Source organism: Hippopotamus amphibius, chromosome 4, assembly GCF_030028045.1.
Source record: "Hippopotamus amphibius kiboko isolate mHipAmp2 chromosome 4, mHipAmp2.hap2, whole genome shotgun sequence".
In the NCBI taxonomy this organism is placed as follows: Eukaryota; Metazoa; Chordata; class Mammalia; order Artiodactyla; family Hippopotamidae; genus Hippopotamus; species Hippopotamus amphibius.
Window position 1 is genome coordinate 179,500,568 of NC_080189.1, and position 22,829 is coordinate 179,523,396.

Consider the following 22,829-nt stretch of genomic DNA (forward strand, 5'->3'; position numbering starts at 1 on the left):
GTTTTAAACTGCACACCATTCTGAGTAGCGTGATGAAATCCTGCACCGTCATACTCTGTCCCAATGGAATGTGAGTCATCTCTTTGTCCAGCGTATCCCGCCAGTGAGTCACTGAGTGGCCGTCTCAGTTATCAGGCTGACTGCTGGGGTATTGCAGCGCTTGTGGTAAGCAACCCTTATTTTATTAATAATGACCCCAAAGCTCAGTGATGCTAGCAATTCGGATACACCAAAGAGAAGCCGTAGCATGCTTCCTTTAAGTGAAAAGGTGAAAGCTCTCAAGTTAATAAAGAAAAAAAATTCATATGCTCAGGTCACTAAGATCTACAGTAAGAACAAATCTTCTATAAAACTGTGATAAAGGAAAAAGAAATTCGTGCTCATTTTGCTATCATACCTCAACTGCAAAGGTTACAGCCACGGTGCATGATAAGTGCTTAGTTAAGATGGAAAAGGCATTAAATTTGTACAAGATATTTTGAGAGAGAGAAAGATCATGCTCACCTAACTTTTATTAAAGTTTTATTGTTATAATTGTTCTATTTTATTATGAGCTATTGCTGTCAATCTCTTACTGTGAGTAATTTATAAATTAAACTTTATCATAAACATGCATGGATAGAAAGAAAAAACTTAGTATATTTAGGATTTGGTACTATCTGCGGTTTCAGGCAGCCACTGGGAGTCTTGGATGGTACCTCCGGAGGACAAGGGGGGACTCCTGTACTTTTACATAAACTACATTTGCACAACTTAACAAAAATAAGTACAGAACACATTTATATAAATGAGAATAAAGATTTACAAGTACAGTCTCAGAAAGGCCTCATAACAATCAAAATCAATCCAAGTACTTGTTATAGACTTTCTCTAACTCTACATATTTAATACCTTCTGGATCTGGAGCCGTGAGAAGCTCTACTTCTGTAGAAAGACTTGTGAAGAAATCCTTCAGGAAGAACAAGGCATCCTAAAATGGAGAGATGTAATCATAACTACAAGGATTTAAAAAGGTACATCTATTTCTAAAACTATGAAACAAAGTGTCTTGAAGTCTCATATTTCACTCATTGTTCATATAAACTATACTTTATTCAGTCCCTACTCTGTGCCAGGCATTGCTCCTATTCTTAATTCCCCACCCCCACCCCACACACAACACACACACACACACACACACACACACATACACACACACTCTCTTCCTTGTTAATTCTCACAACTCTGAGAAAATTAATTTATAGATGTGGAAATTCACGCACAGATAAGTTAGAATTAAATGGTTATTTCTATATCAACGTACACTTTAGTTTTCTAAGAAAATAGAGCAGTCTAACTCTTATTTGCCATTAGTTCTCACTCTGAATTGGCATCAGTAATATTACTAACAGTAACAACAGCAGTTAGCATGTCCTGGATACTTAGATGTGCCTTAAAAGTTCTTGACATCTTATTTTTGTTTTTACCACTATGTGACATTACCTTAACACATCTTCTTCACTGGACATGATATTCAAAACAGAATTTAAAATAAATAAAATCACCCATTCAGTACAGTCCCTTAGGAAATTACATAGTAGGCAGCGGTCTTGATATGCATGCAAGCTATATTTGCCACTATTAGCAGCTTCATTAAGCCTACCTTACTCAAACCGACAAATCCATTTTGGAGAATATGAAAATTAAATACCTGAGCCTGTTCTTTCTTATTCTTCCCTTCCATTTAAAAAAAAAAATCCTAAATTAATGCAAAAGATTGATACTGTACCAAAACGCAATGTGAAAGTGAATTATAGTGAATCATACCACAATATGTGGTAGCACACCAAAAGCCTGACTGGTAATTCCAAAGGATCCGATCTACTACTGATCACACTTGTCAGAAGTATAAATGATGGAAGCTAGAAGGGTATTTTTCTAGGTTACATGGCATTTGGGAGACTGAGGGCTGGGACTGAAGAACAATCAGGCAGTTTCAACAGTATTAGAAATATTCTAATATTAGAAATATTCTGCTTCTGCAATCAGGGAGTAAGTTCATGAATTGTTCATGATATTATTATGCCTTACACATACATATTTATGTATTTACATATTATTACATTATATATGTTTATTATAAATCACTATATGTGTTTATATACATATATCAAATACTACATGTTGACAAAGTTAATAGTATATAAAATATTATCCTTTGGCCACCAGATGGTGATTTTTTTTTTTTTTTTTGGGCGCACGGGCTTAGTTGCTCCGCAGCATGTGGGATCTTCCTGGAGCAGAAATCGAACCGGTGTCCTCTGCATTGGCAGACGGATTCTTAACCACTGCACCACCTAGGAAGCCCCAGATGGTGATATTTTAATACTATAAATGTTTTGCCTCCATGACTGCCTTCAAAAAACCCCAAAATTCCAGGTATAAATGTGCTCGTATTTTTAAAAAAAAAAAAAAAAAGGAAGACTAAAGAGACAGCAGTTTTTACGCATTTTTACTACAAACAACAGATAAATCGTCAGCTTTCCAAAATGTTCTCCAAATTTTTGATTTTGGTATTTATGCTGAACTCTTTACAACTCAATAAGACAAACAACCTAATTTTAAAACTAGAAAGACACGACATTTCAAAAAATAAGATATACAAATGTTGAATCAGCTCACTAGAAGATGCTCAGCATCATTAGTCATCAGCTGGATCCAAATGGAAACCACAGGTGGCACCAAGTGAGAGCGCTAACACTAAGACAATACCAAATTTGGTCAGGGCATGAAGCAGCTGCTGCTCTCATCTGTTACTGATGGTGGAACCTACAACGGTACAATCACTATGGAAGACTATTTGATGGTAAATATACATCTACCCAATGACCCAGACATTCTGTTTAAAATTACCCAAGAAAACTGAAAACTTATGTCCATGAAAGACTTGTACACAAATTTCATAACAGCTTTATTCTTTAAGAGCCAAAACCAAGAAAAGAACCCACTGTAAATGAACAAGTAAATGAATAAACTGTTGTACCCATACGATGAAATACTACTCAGCAGTAAAAACGAAAGGACTGCTGATACGTGCCACAACACAGGTGAATCTCAGCGACAAAATGCTGAGTGCAGGAAGCCAGATATAATTCTATTTATAGGCTGTAGAACAGGAAAAGCTAATCTACGGTGATGGAAATGAGGTCAGTGGTTGCTCTGGGGTGGTGGAGACTGACTACAAAAGGACATGAGGGAACTCTCTAGGGTACAGAAAATCTTCTATATCTCAATTGGTATAGTAGTTACTCAAGTGTATATATTTGTCAAGCTCAAACTGTACACCTAAAATCTCTGCATTTTACTATATGCAAATAATACCTCAATAAAATCAATTTTTTACAGTTAAAAAATATGGTTTATTATTTATGTTAAACCTTAACTATAAAATAGTTATTTCTAGCTTTAAGGTCCTATGATAAAGGATATTAACAGTGAGATACGACAAGGTGTTAAAAGAAATACTTTCAATGTCATACTCAGGTGATGCTGAAAAAAAATCACAAATATGCCAACTGATACATACATGCTCATCATTTCCAACCTCAGCCGAGCACTTACCCTACCCAACAGCCTCACATCTCATCTCACAACCTGAATTAGGCCCTCAACACCTTTATAAAAATTCATGATTTTACATTCCTTAAGACCCAGCTTGAGTGTCACCTCCTCCAGAAAGCTTTCCTGATCACCCCTCATCTTCCAAACTCCCAGCCTGGGTTAGAAGCCCTCTTCCAGTGGGATATATCTTTATGCCTATCTTCACCAAAAAGTGTTAAAGTCATTTGTTTTCTGTCAGTGTTCTCAATACACAGAGATCTCTGAGGACAGGATGTTTCTTCATCCAGTTCAAACCTGAGACAAGGTTGGCATTCAGCAAATGATCTAGAATTAACATGTCTTCCCTACACAGGTTTCCAGGCAGTTCAGAACTAAAATGAACACCAGACCAGAAAAGTCAGGAAATATGGCCCCGTCAAATTTCAGATCTCAGATTGCCTACTTACACAACCTCCATCATCTACTTGCCTCCCTACATGGAAATCACTCCACCTGCCTAGTGTCTTCCCTGCCCTACAGGTACACTGAACTCTGGAAGCACTTGCACCAAATTTCAACAGCAATGAAGCTTTTTAGAAACATGAGAAAACAACATATTGTTTTCATACTTACTGTCTATGATCCAGTTAGGATAAAGTCAGAGATATGCTTGGTAAAAAAAAAAAAAATTACTTGGAACTTCCCTGGTGGCGCAGTGGTTAAGAATCCTCCTGCCAATGCAGGGGACATGGGTTTGAGCCCTGGTCTGGGAAGATCCCACATGCCGAGGAGCAACTAAGCCCATGCGCCACATCTACTGAGCCCGTGTGCCACAACTATTGAAGCCTGCACGCCTAGAGCCTGTGCTCTACAACAAGAGAAGCCACCACAATGAGAAGCCTGTGCACCACAACGAAGAGTAGCCCCCGCTAAGCGGCAATTAGAGGCCGCATGCAGCAACGAAGACCCAATGCAGCCAAAAATAAATAAATATATTAAAATTTTTTTTTAAATCTTAAAAAAAATATTACCCAAAGCATTCTCATTCATCAACTGATTTGTTTTCAAAAGAAAAACTGAAGAACACAAATATCTGACTTTCTAGTTAGATGACTGTTTGGTATGGTATGTCAATCTCAGAAGATGCAAACTAGAAAGGACTCTTTTGTACCATTAATATTCCTCATTAAGGCGTATATATTTGTAGCAGGCTTTCTTTCCCTAGGTCTCACATCTTGGGGAATTATTTCCCATTCCTCCTCAGTTTAGTCATAACATTTATTTCCCTGTTTTTGCTAAGATTAATATTTCTCCATTTTAAAATCATAATGCTTTATAGTTCTAAAGAAGAAATTAAGCTCAATATTAAAGAAAAGGTCTATTAAAGAAAATTGGGCTTGTTAAGTCTGGTAAAGTCATGCCATAAAGATAAATCTTGCTCAAATTCTTGCTCACACTGGTGATTTCACAGATCAAATTTCCCATAAATACTTCATCATATTCCTACTAGGCCAATATGGATAAATTAAATTAAAATGTGGGTTTCAAAAGATATTCTTCTCATAATGAGAAAACATAAATCTGAAATACTCACTGGCAAGACTGACCCAGCTCAAAAATTACAGATATTAACGTAAAGTTATGCTAAACTTCTGTGCTTCAGAATACATTTTCTCTGAGATATGCCTGTATTTTTTTACAACATAAATATTATTTTTAGATTATTCCTGACACGTTACTTATTTAAATAATGGATCCACATATTCAATCAATGTTATTTAAGCAAATGATACCACCCCACACATACTACTTCCAAACTTGAGCTCACACCAATATGTAAGAGGAGGGTTTTGTTATTGCAAAAGCAGATTATAAAAACTTCATTTACTCTCTATAACTGTCATATGCTTCAGTTAATAATAACAACAGTTAACACTGTTGATCTTTAACATTGTATGCCAGGTACCAAGCTAAATGTTTTATATATGCTAGTCTCCTTTAACCTCGGTTTTTTAAAAATGATGCTACATGTAGTATTATTTTTCCCATTTTATCAGTGAAGAAACTGAGGCTTGGAGAAATTAAGTTACTTACCAAAAGCCACAGAACTAGTAAAAGAGAACTGAGATTTAAGCCCAGGTCTGACTCTAAACCCACACTCTTTACTACACTGCACTACTACAAAGTATCAATCATGTCTTCATACACCTGTGAACAAAGTTTGTAGAAGAGGCACCAACTGTGCCGTTAAGCAGCTTTCTGGGAAAGTGAAATCCAGGATAATTTGATGGGGCATTTGCTAGAATATAGGAAAGAGGATTTCTTTATCTCTTTCCATAAATCTCTGCTTTGTTTGTGACCTAATGGGTGCCAATTTTCTAATTTGTCATTTTGCCCAGGGCAGAAGGAATTCCCTTCCAGGCTCTGTGATTACAATCCCCTGTATCTTTCAGTAGTATGTATCAAAGAGTGCTTTCATCCTCTGAAAATACCTATATGTCTACATTAGGAGTATGTATGTAAAGATCACAGAACATGAGAAGCAGGTATTAAGTGCTACGTCACGTAGATAGTAGGAAACTGGAGGACAAAATCTAATACCATTTATTCACTAATAGTTCATCTAATGAATTTGCTTTATTCTTTACAAGCAGAAGTCTGTTTTAATTATCTAACATCCATAAAAGTTAAATAATAATAAACATAATTTGGACTTCCTAGGTGTCGCAGTTGTTAAGAATCCACCTGCCAATGCAGGCGACATGGGTTTGATCCCTGCTCCAGGAAGATTCCACATGCCACAGAGCAACTAAGCCCATGAGTCACAACTATTGAGCCCATGTGCCGCACTACTGAAGCCCACAGGCCTAGAGCCTGTGCTCCACAACAAAAGAAGCCACAGCAATGAGGAGCCCGCGCACCACAACTAAAAGTAGCCTCCTCTCGCCGCAACTAGAGAAAGCCCGTGTGCAGCAACGAAGACCCAACACAACCAATAAATAAATTAATTAAAAAATAATAATAATAAACATAATTCTACTAAATGAAATGTCTCATTCTGTATGTGGGATATATGTTTAATCATAATTCCATGCATTATGTGTGCAATACAAACCTGGTCAATATTGAGGCGAAGTGGCATTAATGACACTCTGAGGCAGCATTCCTGTGGTGACCTGCCAGACTCTGGGCGCACGTGTAATGCTTTAATTGTCAACTACAAGATGACAAAGAGAAACATTTTTTCCCCAATAATATTATGACCCTGTTTTCATTTAAAAAAAAAAAGAGAGGAAAAAAAACTCCTCTATATAGTCCCTATTAAATTAGAACAAAAAACAGAATTGTTTACCCTCTTTCCTTAGAATCCTGAAGCTAACTTTTTTGGGTCACACACTCTTTCAGGAATCTGATGAAAGATATGGATTTCTTTTAGAGAAAAAAACCTAAATGATAATGTCGTAGTCGCAGTCTCAAAGGAGTTTGCTGAGCCCCCAGAGCTAACCCATAGACCCGTACTCCAAAGACAACTTCTATGACATTTTCTTCTGGAAGTCCTAGGCTGATCATTTCTATTTTACTAAAATTTTATACGTTAGAAATCTGGAACACTGCCAACAATTTCGGGTAAATATTTTGTGTGTTTTGGGGTTTTTTTGGCCACGCTGGGCGGCTTGTGGGACCTTAGTTTCCCGACCAGGGATCGAACCTAGGCTTTTAGCAGTGAGAGCTCGCAGTCCTAACCACTGGACCACCAGGGAATTCCTCGTGTAAGTGTTTTGCGTAGATCACTATGGACTTTTGGTTTTCCTCAGGTATTGATATATTGGCAATTATAGAAACAACATGCAAAATAATTTTTAAAACAAAATTTTAAGCAGCATATTTAAAAGAGATTTTCATATTAAAATGAGAAAAAAATTCCATAATTTTCCCCAATCTAAAATAAATTTTCTGCAGTTAGACATAATAAAAATATTTTTCTAAAGCTAATATAACAACAAAATATAAGAAGTTTTAAATCTTACCATGTTGGAATGAGCTTTTCGAGGCATTTCTTTACTACAATACAGGTACAAAAACTTATTCATTTGTGATGTTGCCAGACGATCTCGAATTTCAAGATCCTGCACGATGAACACCTGCCGGGAGACCGGGTGTTCCAAGAGGCTAGAATCGCATTCTGGTTTGCATGGAGGGTAGACCTCATGCTGAAACTTCACCTTTACAGATGAGAAAGAACACAGAACAATCTCTATATTTTATTTAAGTCAGATTTTCTCTTTAAAATGTAAAATATCACTCATTTGCTTTGAATCCCACTTTCAGAGAACAGCAAAACATTCCCACATTTGTTCACGTATTTATTTATTAATCCACATGTACTGGACCATACAAAGATAAGCCTGCCTGACATTCCTTACTTGACCTTGGTAAAATCCCTATCCTTTTCAAGCAAAACCCTCAATAGGAATAAGTCTTAAAATTACTCTCTTGCATACCTATGAAACTGCTTGGAAGCAAGGCTGAAGTTCCAAAAGAGGACAAGGACACAATTAAGTATGTGGAGTTGTCATCACTACACTATTTCTATGTTAAGCACCCAAATATATGACACTTGGCACAATCCCAGACAAGCTGACAGAATTAAATGTGTCAGTGTCACTGGCAGCCTGGCCTACTGGTCTCTAGATGTTCACAAAGGACCTGACCTGTGTGCTATCCAATGGCAGGCCTCCCAGCGAGATACTCCAAGGCAGTGGTTCCCCAAGTGTGGTCCTGGGTAAAGTGGTATCGGAATCACCTGGGAACTCATTAAAAATGCAAATTTGTGGGCCCTACCTCAGACCTATTGAATCAGAAACTCTGGGGCCCAGCAACCTGTGTTTTAACAAGCCCTCAAGGGGATTCTGATGTTTGTTCAACTGAGAGACACTGCTCTAGGGGTAGCCTGGGAAAACAAAAACAAAAACCCTAAATCTTCTCAGAATATTTGAGAAAGAAAAAGAGGTAAGGGTTTTTATATAAGACCCCTGCACTTTTCCACTTACGCTCCAAGACCACATCGGGGGAGGAGGCAGGGAGTAACCAAAGAACACTCACTACTGCTCCTACTTCAGTGGGTTTTTTCCTTTCAAAATGCCATCTTACCTTGCTTAACTGTATTTCCATTAAAAAGTCATGGTTCCTTCCTTTTCCCCCACATACTGTATTACGCCCATGTCTCGTAGATGTGTGAGAAGGTGAGCTGTGGGGACTACTACAAATGAAAAATAAAACCTTTTGTTAAAGGAACAGTCAAAGAAAGGCAATGAATGACATCAGAAAAAATAACAAGATGAGAAAAGAAAATAAGATTACAGAACTATCAAAACACTGCCACAAACTGTATTGCTATAAATCAAAACCACATCTTTTACACCCTGGAGACACTGAGAACATAAATTTTATTACTGCCATTACAGCAAATATCTACCTGCTAAATATTTAAAACTCTAGAAGTCCCTAACTATGATGTTGGTGTGCATATCACAAGACTTAGAAATGAGACCTCCTTATAAGCTCCTTATTACTTCAGAAACCCCTGAGAGTCAGAGGACAAGTCCTAGAAATTCCAATTAATACAGAAAAGAATTACAGTAAAGTTGTAAGGTTTTTTAAAAGCCCTTTTAAATAGAAAAAGTCATTACAACGTTGCGCCGAAAGTTTCCACTCCATGAAGCCTTTTCTGACTGTCCCTACCTCAGTGAGAATCTTTGCCCCTAGTCCCTACCTAGTGTCTCTATCTCATTCTCTTTTAGAACCACGGAATAATGCACTCATTTAACAGGTACTTCGGAGCATCGACTCTGTGCTTGGTACTCTGATGCGTGCTGAAGAATCAGGGGCACACATGGTCCCTGCTTCCTGACGCGCACACTTCACTTCATTGCCCTCATTTGCTCACGTAACTGTCTCTCCCTTTCGAACAAAGGACAGGGTCTGGGTCTTATTCATTTTAATGAATGTGCCTTTAACACAGGCACTGGCACATGGTAGATACCTGAAAAATTTTGCTGAATGGAAATGGCGTAAGTCATCATATTTTAGAAAAAAAATTTTAAAAATGCAAGTAAGTTTTCAAATGGAAGAGTAACATTTAAATTATATAATTTTTAATACTATTTAATAATTCATAAAAAGGGTAAGTTCTATATTTTTTAATGAAAAGAATATATTGGCCGGCCAAATAAACTTATGTAGAAATTAACTTACATATAACTTTTAGCTGGAGAAGTAGGAGGGGCTGTTCCAAAATCTTTTCCTCCATAAAGATGCCAAACAAGAGAGACTTCTTTAACGAGGTACCGAATTACAGGAATGGGAAAGTGCAACGGGGCTTTGCTTGTATCTGTCTTCTTAACAGGCAGACTAAAATAATTATCTCTTATCACAATTGCATCATCAACCATTATTCTTACAACTGGTTCTTCTTCCTTCTCCTAACAGAAAGAAAGAGTTAACACATACTCTCTTATCTAAGTAGAAGCCACTGATTACGGTGCGCATCTCAAGGGGGCTTCTTGATCCTGCATTCATCCTAATAATTTCAATATATAAAGTGGGATAATAAATACTGACCATAATTATCACATAAGATACTCAGCTTTATTAACTATAAAATGAACTCTCTCTTCCATGAGAATCACTCCATAAGAATTTTTTATAGTCTACAATTTGGCTTTTACTACTTTTTTGACAATAAAAAGGTACGGATTCGATGCTTTACCATTTTGTTTAGTGAACTGTGGATTCATTAAATCCAGACCATGTTTTTTAAATGGGAGCATGATTCTAAAATGGAAATTATATATATTAACCAAGCATTAGCCTTCACACAAACCACATCTTATCTTTCCCAATTCTTGTGTTAACAACTCTGTACAAAACTACTTTCTGCTATTTAACTTCACAACCCTGAAGAGGTATTTTACTACATACTTCCTCTGTAATTCAATAAACAATGCAGGAGATTTTGCAAATAGAGAGCATTCTTCTGAGTCTCTGAAAGATGTTCATAAAAAGAGTAAAGTATAACAAACACAAAGCCTCAACAGTAAATTACAAAAGGAAGTAATTCTGAACTGTAAAGAGTTAACAAAATCTAAAGAATCTTTCTCAGGTGCCCTTTGGCCAATTCAATTTATAACACTGTTTTAAGACTTATCAGTTTATTACCTGAATAGTTGCTTTTGGTGCAAAAAGAATGCAAAAGTCGTCATTTTCCGTGGGCATGCCTGTCATTGCATCACTAATCAAGTGGTGTGTGAATGAGGCATAAGTGGGGCCAAGCTCCTGGGACACGTTTCCACTCTCATCGGGAAACAGGAAGAGGTCTGAACAACATGGCTCCTGAATTTGAGATTTTTCATCCAAAACACCTAGGTGAAAAGATTACAACATTCAATTTCAGCATATTTTGAAACATCAACAACAATTAACACTTATTAAGCATTTTTAACCATGTGCCAGATACACATTATGTTTATGCTTCCACCCACAGTATCTAATCTCCTTCTTACAATAACCTTCTCACTACTAATAAAAAGACTAGTAAGTTAGAAATTTTTTAAAAAAACAGTAAATGATGGACTCATAAAGTTACAGACAGTCTCCTCTTAGTTATTTAGTGTCAGAGAAGTTCAGGAATTCAGCAGCAGCTAGTTAGTGTTTGACTGGAGTTCCATTTTAGCCAGAATTTCATATTGACAATTACGTCCTGTAGGTGGAGTTCTGGAAGAAACTCCTTGGACAATACAGCAAGGGGAGGGGAAATAGTCACATCTAGCAGTGCTTCACCTAAAACTATAGGAAATCTTAGAAGGGGTGGGGGAAACAGTTTCGGGCATGTCTTAGGCCAGGGAATGATTCCAAGCAATAAAAAGACTCCTTGGGGGCACCGGATAGCCAAACGGGACACCTGTCCTCAGGGAGCTCTTGCAATATGAAGTTCACAAAAGGCTACAGGTGCAAAAATCTGTATGTGAACCTATATTTTTTATACTTTTATTATATATTAGATTCACTAATTTTTTTTTTTTTTGGCCACACCTCCAAGTATGCAAGATCCTAGTTCCCCAACCAGGGATCAAACTGGTGCCCCTGCAGTGGAAGCATGGAGTCCTAACCTCTGGACTGCCAGGGAATTCCATAGATTCACTAATTCTTTCCCCACTCATTCATTCAAACCAAACCCTGTGATATGAACTAAGAATACTAAGATGAATATGGTGACATCTTAGCCTCAGGAGGCTCACAGACTAGACTTTAAATTCTTCTATGACAGCACTCTGAACCCGCTCATCCTTGTAAGTGCCCAGGGCCCAGTACAGAATCTTGTGTGTTGAAGCTGCTCCGTAAATATTCATTAAACATTCTTTCCCACATGAGTATGTTAGCTGCTCACATTTATTACAAATAATGTTAGTACACAGGGAGCTGAAAGTTCCCATTTGCTTCCTTAGCTCTAATTTATTCTAAATTAGAATGAAAGCAACACTGAATGCTAAACTTTTATCACTATGAAATAATTTTTAAAAATTAAGATTTTACAACATATAGAAATAGCTATGTTCAGCCAATTAGAAAAAAATATTTTTAGACAGATACTTCAAAATATTTAGACGCTTCCACCTGACTTTGAAGGCTCTCTGTCTGGTTCCTCTCTGCTTACCCAATGTTACTAATTCTTTTCAATAAGAAGGGAACTTTTGTCCTAGTATTAATAGTCTGAGTTACTAGATCATTAAGGCTCACACAGGCCACTGTCTGTGCCTCTGGGGTTTTTTTGTTTGTAATTTTTAAGGATGATTTCTTTCTTTTAAATTATTTGATTTACTCATTTACTTCTTTATTTTTGGCTGCTTTGGGTCTTCATTGCTGCTTGTGGGCTTTCTCTAGTTGCGGCAAGGCGGGGCTACTCTTCATTGTGGTGCACAAGCTTCTTGTTGCAGTGGCTTCTCTTATTGTGGAGCACGGGCTCTAGGGAAGAGGGCTTCAGCAGTTGCAGCATGCGGGCTCAGTAGTTGTAGCTCGCGGACTCTAGAGCACAAGCTCAGTAGTTGTGGTGCATGGGCTTAGTTGCTCTGTGGCATGTGGGATCTTCCCAGACGAGGGATTGAACCTGTGTCCCCTGCACTGGCGGGCAGATTCTGCCAGTTCTGTCTGTGCCTCTGTTGATATTAATGACCTTGCCAAAATTATCTTCTCTCTCCCCTCTACACACCTAAGTCTTACAGACTTTTTAAAAGCCAACTCATCTCACTTTCACTAAAGTCTAATGAACGGATTCCAAATCCTTTCCAAACAGTGATTAGAGTATATACTACATTCTGAGGTGTTTTCTTATATCATTTCTCAATGATTCTAAGTACTAACATCAGTCCGACTTAGTGCCAATTTATTTTATTAAACTATAAGCTACCAGAAAACATAAGCTTTGTCTTCCACTTCCTCTGTCTTCCCCAACAACATTCTGGCCAGTATTATTTATTTATTAAACATTCAATAAATGCAAGCTGATTGACTAATTAATATCCATCAAAACAGACCTGTCTTTTCTTTAGTAAGTTACTTATTGAGGAATTTGTAGGAACACAAATAATGTCAGCCTCAATTACAACATCACAGCTCCCAGGGAAAAGTCCTGGTCTGTCTCACCATTAGATTGTGGTTTTACAGACGAAGCAGCCTCTTGTGTGTCAATCTCCTCCATAGCATCACTCATCAAATCTCGCAGTATTTGCTGATCTGCTTCAGGAAGGACTGGACCACGTGAGGATGACCGACCAACGGAATCTACCTACAGCCAAAAACCCTAATTAAAAACAACTGAAAATGTTCTAAAAAGCAAACTACCTAATGTTTATTTTGTCCTAGAAATATACTGCATTTTACAAAAACACAAGAAAACAGGAACATGTTCATTTTCCTATATTCTACTCAGCAGCTGTTAACATTTTCTTTAGTATCATCCTTTTCACTCCAAGGACAACTGGCAAATAGAAATAAATGTGTAACCATCTCAAAGCCAGCACAGTGAACTGAAGTCTTGTACAGAACAAAGGTGGAAAACACTACAGTGGAGGTGGGGGAGAAGAGGTCTCTCTGTAGAGCCTGATCTGCTCAAACCTGATGGTTGCCATGACCTTCACCCTCTAAGACAAAGCCACTGTAGGGCAGAGACTCATTTCTTGGAACAAAGAGACACCTAAAGACAGTAGGGGATATACATGGGACAGGAGATCTACTAAATGGTGATTCGTGGGGTTCAGTTCCAGCACTGATGCATACACATTTTTGTTAGTGAACTGTGGATTCATTAAATCCAAACCATGCCTTTAAAATGTCAGCATGACTCTAAAATGGAAAGATCCCATTTGAAAGGGATGATTTAAAATAACTTTTAATAAATCGGAGAATGTTTTTAAAAAGAGAAGAAACAGTAGAGAGAGTGTGTTTCATAAATCATTTTATTATCAGGGAGAACACAGCAGGAGCAAGGAAACAAAAACAGAAGTGTAGCACAGACAAGGTGTAAGATCAGCGTGAACAAAAGATAACGCAAGGTCTGTCAGACCCTTACTGGAGGATCTACTGACTTAAGGGGACTGAGAATTCTGTTCACAGAAACAGGCCATGAAGAAGAATGAAAAGACTGTGAAAACAGAAAATGCTAAACAAACTGGACGTAAGAGAGGGCAGAGAGGTGACAGCTAGTGGCATAAGAAAGCACTAACCTGGGAATCAAAATATCTGCATATCGTTGCTGCGTCTGGTACTAATTAGGGCAAATTACCTAAAATTCTTTGGGTCTTAACTTACTCATCTACAAAACAGAGATAATAATCTTTAACCTCTCGAATGCTCTGGGTAAGAGGAAACCATATATGAGGAAATATACTGAAAACTGGACAGTAAATGTCAATGACAAATATGAAAGATAATATATAAATATGTCTTCTGGAAATAATACTAATTCCTGCCATCTACCTTCTCACAGCATTTTTATATACATCTTGCATGTAACAGGCTCTCACATGATAAATCTTTTCTTTCTTCCCTGAGGACATATGAAAATAACTTAAGTCTAGGAAAATGTATGTTGGTTGAGAAGATTAATGTTCTGAAACCAAGAGCATCAAACAGTAGAACACTTTTCCAAAAAGGCCCACGGAATCACCTTTTTAGACCCCATCACAGAGTAAGAACAGATAGATGATTTTTCAAAGTTTCCTTTCTACCCTATGACTGTCAAGAACTCTCTGATGTACACATGTCACTTGCGTGACTGGAATGGGGCGGGGGTGAGTGAGTGCTAATGAATGAGGCTGGCAGCTGTACCTTTATCTTTCTTTGAGGGGCACCAGGCTTCACATCCGCCTTGTTAGCCGCGTGTAAGTCCCCATAGCTTGCAATGTACTGAATGAGATTCATTAGTGCAGCACAAGAGTCCGAGCACGTTCTGATATGCACAACATCACTTGAGCAGTGTAATTCAAAGTGTGGCTCAGTCTGCACACAGGGAAAAAAAGGATAAAAATGCTTATTAAAACAAGAGAAAAGAATTTTTTCATAGGTTTACATTAAATAAAATACAATATGATAATCTGTCTTGGCACAGGAAAGATGTATTTATAATAATCTTTTTTTTTATATAAATTTATTTATTGGCTGCGTTGGGTCTTGTTGCTGCACACAGGCTTTCTCTAGTTGTGGCAAGGGGGGGTACTCTTTGTTGTGTGCAGGCTTCTCACTGTGATGGCTTCTCTTGTTGCGAAGCACGGCTCTAAGTGCGCAGGCTTCAATAGTTGTGGCATGCGGGCTCAGTAGTTGTGGCTTGCGGGTTCTAGAGCACAGGCTCAGTAGTTGTGGTGCACAGGCTTAGTTGTTCCTCAGTATGTGGGAATCTTCCCAGACCAGGGATCGAACCCATGTCCCCTGCATCGGCAGGTGGATTCTTAACCACTGCACCACCAGGGAAGTCCCTATAATAACTCAATCTTAACTTTAAAATATTTTATCTATTTGTGACTAAAACTAGGTAAGTGGAAAAATAATTTTAAAGTAAGTTCAGTATGTTTTTAGTCTCTTCTATTAAAAAAAAGGACTTAAATAAAAATATCTATTTATTTTAATAACTTACTTGTTCTCCATCAGAATCAGACTTCACTGCAGTTATGGTTAATTCCAAAAGCCCCATATCCATCACACGAACGTAATCTAAAATTTTTTTAATTAATGAAATATCAGAGTATAACTTTCAAAAAATGTTTATCCAGCAAACACCTGTTAAAACTAGGGTTTCTTTAAAATTCATGGCAGGTGGTACTACAAATACTTATAATGTAATGGATATATAGTTTCATCCTACAAGAATCCTACAGTTCACTTTATTTTTAGTTAGAAACAAAATGTGCCTTAAATACAGTATATATAATTTGATGCATTTCACCAATGTTATTGACATTACAAACTGGCATTACAATGTTCACATTGGTAAGATCTTTAGTTCACTGGCATTATCCTAGAGTTAAATGCCTTAAAATACGCAGAGGCAAAAACTAAAAGCATTCATTTACCTCAGATTTTGTTTTATAACTCTTACCTCTGTTCAAATTTACAGTGACAGTATTACACTTGTCAGACAGGTGTAAAGCAGCTTCATCCAAGATTATTCTGGGGGGGGAAAGAAAAGATTAAATCAAGATCTAAAAAAACTAACCCTGAATATATGCCACATGATTACTATATATTTAGTTGTACCATTCTTTCTGATATAAATATGATCAAAGTCATATGCAGTTTCTAACTTATAAATGTCATCTAACATTTCTTTAAAACTCATTGTTTATGAGTACTAGAAATATTTAAATGGTGTAATAGATTAAATCATCTGCTTAAAGTAATTTAAAATCTTCAGCAATTTTAATAGATGCCCAAATTCATAAGGTTTAAATTAGGAAAATAGTGTATCAGGTACTATGGGAAGTTTATACATGAATGTTTTAAAAAGTAAACTAACAGTCTCAAGAATTAATTTTCTCCCTAAAAATGAAATACAGTGATGAACTGAAGAGATGGAATGAATCATTTGAGAAAAAAAACTGAAAACTTGGATAAAGGAACATGACCAATAGTAAAAGAATGTTGCTTTTAACAAAGATTGAGACTTTAATCAAAGGGTTTAGATAAATCTCTATTAGTATGTTTTGAACAGCTGCATTTAGTGTCCGACAGTGAGGTTTATACAGTACCTGAGAGTAGAAGATGATTTATCCAAGGCAACACTACTTGAAATGCTGAATGTTTCAACAGTAAGAAGAGATCGGATTGGCAAATAAAGAGGCCTATTACCACAAAGAAACAAGAGAACGTTAGTCTGTTGCAACAAGAGAAACTCCTTTTAAAGAGCATTCTGAACCTTAACTCTACTGATTTATGGGTTTTTTTTTCAAAACTTAGTACATATTTTAGGGACTTCCATGGTGGCGCAGTGGTTAAGAATCCGCCTGCCAATACAGGGGACATGGGTTCGAGCCTTGGTCCAGGAAGATCCCACATGCCATGGAGCAACTAAGCCCATGGGCCACAACTACTCACCCTGTGCTCTAGAGCCCTTGAGCCGCAACTATTGAGCCCTGAGTCACAACTACTGAAGCCCGTGTACCTAGAGCCCACACTCCACAACAAGAGAAGCAAGAGAAGCCACTGCAATGAGAAGCCTGTGCACCACAACAAAGAGTAGCCTCCGCTTGCCAGAACTAGAGGAAGCCTGCGCGCAGCAACGAAGACCCACCGCAGCCAATAAATCAATAATAACAACAAGAAAAAAGTTAGTACATATTTTAAAGACTATAACTTTATTTTACCCCCTTTAAAACTAACCTATAGTCAAGTGCACAGCTCCAGAGATGCACATGAAAGGTCGTAAATGCAGTTGGAGGACTGTATCCCAGAACAGGTTCATCAGCAATATTCAAGAAGTATAAAATCTATAATCACAAAAATATAAAATGCCCTGCTTTAGAAGAAAAAAAAAGTTTTGATATGATATCCTTAATACCAACATGAAATAAAATAGCTCACAAAAAAGCCAATCATTTAGAAGAAAATCATAATGTTAAAAGAAAAAAAATCATCATTTGAAGGAATTCATTTCAAAAAGTATTTGCAAAACTAGAATTTGAAATGAAGAGGCCCATCTAACAACTGCAATACTACCAAGATCTTGCAAAATTCATATCCTATGAAACTAACAAAGTATATACACTTTCAACATTACTTTGCTTGGAATAATTCTATGAAAAAAAAACAAATTTTGCTAAAGACTGTTTAAAACTCTCCATCTGGTTTTCTATAAAATCCATTGTTGGGAGAAGTTCCTTTTTCTTAATTTTTACCCAGCTCAGTCTGAAAACCAGTCCTTCTCACCAACATCTACTCTATATTTCTATCTAAATAAAAAGGTTAGGCTAAATTTCTCCCTTACAGCCAGCCAGCTGACTAACCATCTCTCTACCCCCACTCTATGTATTCTATGTGTTTATTTATATACATATATATGTATACATTTATATACATATATATTTATTTATATACATACATTTATTTTTATATATTTATAGATTTACTTACAAATATATATTTATATAGAATACGTATATACATATACGTATTCTATATACATATATTTTATGTTTCAAAATGTTTATGAAAGCATTCAAGTTTAAAATAATTTATTATTTTCCCAGCACAAAGAAAAGGTTTCTCTTTCTAAGGAAAATGAACAAGAATCATAGTGCACTAGTTTTCATTCTCACATAAAGAAGAGTTAACTTCTTACTGAAAGTTTCCTCTGAAAAAATGTAATTAACCAAATACAGTTATTACACTGGAAATTAATTACAGAAATCCTTATAAATACCTCAATATATGTTGTTGGCCTAGGGGATAATTCTGAAATATGGCAATTAAAGAATATATGGTTATAAGTGCAAATCAACACATCATTTATTCTCCACTGTGCCAGGTACTCTACAGGTCCCTTCCCTTTAATGAAAATAACTCTGTCTTTGAGATGTTTAGGGACCAAACTTTAAGGTAAAAAAATCAGTTACATTCTGGGGTGGTGATAATGTTCTATTTCCTAACATAAGAGGTGGTGTTTATACAGGAGTATTTACTTCATGAAAACTCGATGAGCACTGAACATTTATGATTTGTGAACTTTTCAGTATGTATATTACATTTAACATAAAGTAAAAGATAAATCAATATATACATCACAGCTCTCTTACCTGCTCATGCCAGCTAAGCCCAGAAGGAAGCATTCTATGCTGCAGAGTGGCTCCCTTCAGTCCTACAGCAATGAGAAACTCCTATACAGAGCAACACAAAGAATTATATTTATCACCTACATAACCCTCTAGTTCAAAACTTGAAAAGTTTTTCTAAGAAAATAAATGTGTTGCATTTATGCAATCATTTTTATTAGCTAGTAATCAAATCAGCAGCAAGTATTTAATGGTATAAAAGTATAAAACACACACCTTTGTATTAGACTCTGACTTATCAGACAATATTTTAACTGCAACAGAGAGCATATTCAAAGTGTCTCCTCCAACACCATCTGAAGAAGTTCGAGTAAGGCCGTCTTCTTCAGAGGAATAAATAGTAGGTTCTAACCAGTGTGGGCGGGTTGAACTGGGCAGTCGTGTTTCTGTAGAAGGAACTGCTCCATCCACTATGCCTATATCCACAATGAGGTGACAATATAACAAAATGATTATTTGAAATTACTTCACAAACTTCTATAACTCAAAACAAAAATCCATGTATGTCCACTGAATATAAACATAACCCTGGAGGCAAAATGACCAAAACCACCTTGGCATTAATAGTCCATTCTTCTCTACTAATGTTGGTATAAGTGGTTATCCAAATTAAAAAAAAAAAATTGAGATTTGAAATGCTAGGAAAGTTAAATTTAAATAGGAAAATCTGATAAACAGGAAGAATGTGCAAATATTTCATTTGTATTCACAAAGTAACACAGGGAATATGCTCAAAGAATAGTAAATTCTGTGTTTGTTACCTAAAGGAAATACCACTTAAGAGAAAATAGAGTGTAAAGTCCCATCAACTGATCAATGGATAATAAGATATGGTATATCCTTAAACGGAATATTCCTTGGCAATAAAAAGGAATGAAACACTGATATACTTGGATTAATCTTGAAAGCATCATGCCAAGATGCCAATCACAAAAGATCTTCTATTGTACGACTGTTTCCATTTATATGGGACAGCCAGAATATGCAAAAATCCATACAGACTGAGAGTAAATCAGTGGTTTCTTAAGGCTATACGGGATTGGAGGGCTGGGGGTGGGGGTGGGGCTAAAGGCTACAGAGGGTGATGAAAATGTTCTAAAGTTGATAGCATAGGGAACTCTACTCAATGTTATGTGGCAGCCGGGATGGGAGGGGAGTCTGGGGGAGAATGGATACATATATATGTATGGCTGAGTTGCTTTGCTGTGCACCTGAAATTATCACAACATTGCTAATTGGCTATACTTCAATAAAAAATAAAAAGTTTTTTAAAAAATTAAGAAAATAAAAAATAATAAAGTTGACTATGATGATAGTTACACAACTCTATGAAATACTAAAAACCACTGAAATGTATACTTTAAATGGGTGAATTACATGGTATGTGAATTATATCTCAATAAAGTTGTTGCAAAAAAAGAGCATAAAGTCAACTTCTAATTTACAATAATTACTTTGCCAGTGCAATCAGAACACCCCACAGAAAATAATTTCTAATGTTAAGAGTTCTGTTCTCGATAGATTTTCTTTACTAAGCAAAATTTTAAACATGTTTAACAAGAAGTGAATAAAACACACATATTTAACGTTTGTCCTACCTTTATGGTAGAGACTGAAACTGCTGCAGTGAAGGCAGAGGTAGTGCTTGTCATCAAAACCTTCATATTTCGTCACACAAAATAACGAACCGCTGTTGAATTCTAACCAGAATTCACCATGCTTGTTTTCCAACAGATCTCCATTATCCTGCTAATAAGAACAGAAAAAAAAACAGAGAAGTCATTAATTAAATGCAGAAAAGTGAGAACCACCCTTGAGATGCTCTTCCTTGCCTCAGCTTAGGAGGATCTCCCACACCGCAGCAAAAGGTTCTGATTCTTGAACCACCCAACATGGTGGCATTAAAAACTGAATAGTTAAACGCTATGCCGGGCCTCTTCTGCCAAATTAACCCCTGTACTTCATCCTCCTTTATAACACAGATAAATTCCTATTATCACCTCAGGAGTGGAACCAGAACATTTTCCAAAGGAAGGTCCATATAATGATTGTCTTCCAATCTGCAATGAAAGCTAAATTTCCAAAGCTGCTGTCATGGTGGTGTGCCTCAGCAAACTGACCTTCGTCAGTCACTGAAACAACCCCAAACTACCTCAATTACTGAATGTGTATACCATGGTAGATTTAAAACAAGGTGAACCTGAAAAATCATTTTGGATTTGTAAATCCTTACCTTTACATCTGTAAACACTGCCATTAATCCATGATTAATACTCAGAAGAACTGAGAGAAAACTCTGCGAGTTCCTGTTCTGAGAGTCTAGTTTTTTTTTCCTACGCGAACGATAATTGGGATCAACAGTAGAAAAATACTGCAAAGTCTCCTCCTCAGATCCACTTTCCTCATCTATGAGAAATAAATGTCACAATTACAGCTGTTCTAACAGCTTATTAAAATAAAACAGCATTCAAACTGAACATTATCACAAGAATATTTATCTTACAACCTGTTTATTTTTACAAAGACTCTGGTATGACAATAAAAATGTACTTTCTATGTTTTTCTCTTTACCACTGAACTTTAGACAGTGAATATACTACCACTATAAAAATAACGTTAAATTAATAACATTCTTAATAAATAGCTAAAAGTGGGGAAATACTGTAAATTACTAAAAGATATTATAAAATAGTTATAAATGGCAAACACCAAAGAAACATTTTTAAATCCATGAATTTAAAAGGTTCCTAATTTGTTTATTGATATACCAGGCATTTTAATTCAGAAGAAATTTAAAATATATTACCATAGTGAACCGTAGACTTAAATGGGCTAAAACTATCTTTGTTGAAGGTATTAATCAGTTGACTGGCTACTGAAAGCCCAATACCATATGAAATATTTTCAAATGTCTCTACTGGTGAAGGAGCTGTTGGTTCCCATAGCAGCAAATCATTAAAGATCCTATAAAGACAAAAGTTGAAAACTAAATATATAACAAAAAATAAATACTTTTTTTAGGAAAAAGTAATTTTTCTAAATGGTGAAATGGAAATTAGATGCCACAAAATAATTTTTTTAAAGCATCAATTAATGTCTTTCAATGGAAAAACAATTGATATGGCTATCCTACAGGGCAGTGAGAAAGGAATCTGTACAATTAGATACCTAATTAGATATCTGCCTAGTTTCACCACTGTTATAAGTATCAAATTACATACATCTAAGTGCACTTAAAGGAGGAGGTTTATTAAAAATAAAAACCCATAAAGAACAAAAAGAGGACCGTTCACGGATATGAGAACACTGTAAACTATAATAGATTACGCACTGTCTCATTTGACTCCCCTCAATCCTCTGGGGTAGCCAAGGGAGAATTATTATTCTTCTCACTTTACACTTGAAGAAACTGCCTCATAAAGGTTAAGTGACCTGACCAAGGTCACACAGTTAATTAATGGGAGAACTGGAACTAGAGCCCAGATTATGTTCAGCTCCCAATTCAGTTCTCTTCCATTACTCACTTTCTCTAGGAATATCTGCTTTTTCTTTCTTCAACAGAAAGCACAGCTTCACTGGAAAGTTTGCATGAGATGAAGAAGAAATTAGAACAGGGAATAAAGAGAGGAAACCCTTCTAACTAACGGAACAGCCACATCAACACTGGCGACTACTGGGGTGACACATGTCAAGCTTGGCTGCCACTGTATCCTACTTTCTCAAAGAAACATCTGTCACTTCTCAGACAGCCCCACCCCCACCACTCATCTCTTCATTGTCATGAAAACTGAGACTTTACAACGTCCTCTACAAAGATTTTTGTTAGGCGTGGACCCATAGTGTATCCTTCACATGCATAATGCAATCACTGCACCT

At 36.5% G+C, this 22,829-nt stretch overlaps 1 protein-coding gene across 2 annotated transcripts in view; it reads right to left on the minus strand.

Moving 5' to 3' along the window:
• The window catches only part of ATG2B (autophagy related 2B), a 77,499-nt gene that overhangs the window by 17,120 nt on the left and 37,550 nt on the right, over positions 1–22,829 (minus strand). The window contains exons 19-35 of one of the 2 annotated variants that reach the window (XM_057732479.1): positions 21,760–21,917; positions 21,187–21,359; positions 20,552–20,699; positions 19,170–19,369; positions 18,918–18,998; positions 17,506–17,612; positions 16,875–16,967; positions 16,226–16,296; positions 15,764–15,840; positions 14,962–15,132; positions 13,279–13,420; positions 10,798–11,000; positions 9,835–10,061; positions 8,731–8,839; positions 7,608–7,802; positions 6,695–6,796; positions 892–970 (exon numbers count right to left, since the gene is read on the minus strand). In XM_057732479.1, the coding sequence (XP_057588462.1) occupies positions 892–970; positions 6,695–6,796; positions 7,608–7,802; positions 8,731–8,839; positions 9,835–10,061; positions 10,798–11,000; positions 13,279–13,420; positions 14,962–15,132; positions 15,764–15,840; positions 16,226–16,296; positions 16,875–16,967; positions 17,506–17,612; positions 18,918–18,998; positions 19,170–19,369; positions 20,552–20,699; positions 21,187–21,359; positions 21,760–21,917 (2,336 nt within the window). Of the gene's footprint in view, positions 1–891; positions 971–6,694; positions 6,797–7,607; positions 7,803–8,730; positions 8,840–9,834; positions 10,062–10,797; positions 11,001–13,278; positions 13,421–14,961; positions 15,133–15,763; positions 15,841–16,225; positions 16,297–16,874; positions 16,968–17,505; positions 17,613–18,917; positions 18,999–19,169; positions 19,370–20,551; positions 20,703–21,186; positions 21,360–21,759; positions 21,918–22,829 lie in introns of both variants that reach the window. The other variant, XM_057732478.1, reaches the window with a different exon arrangement.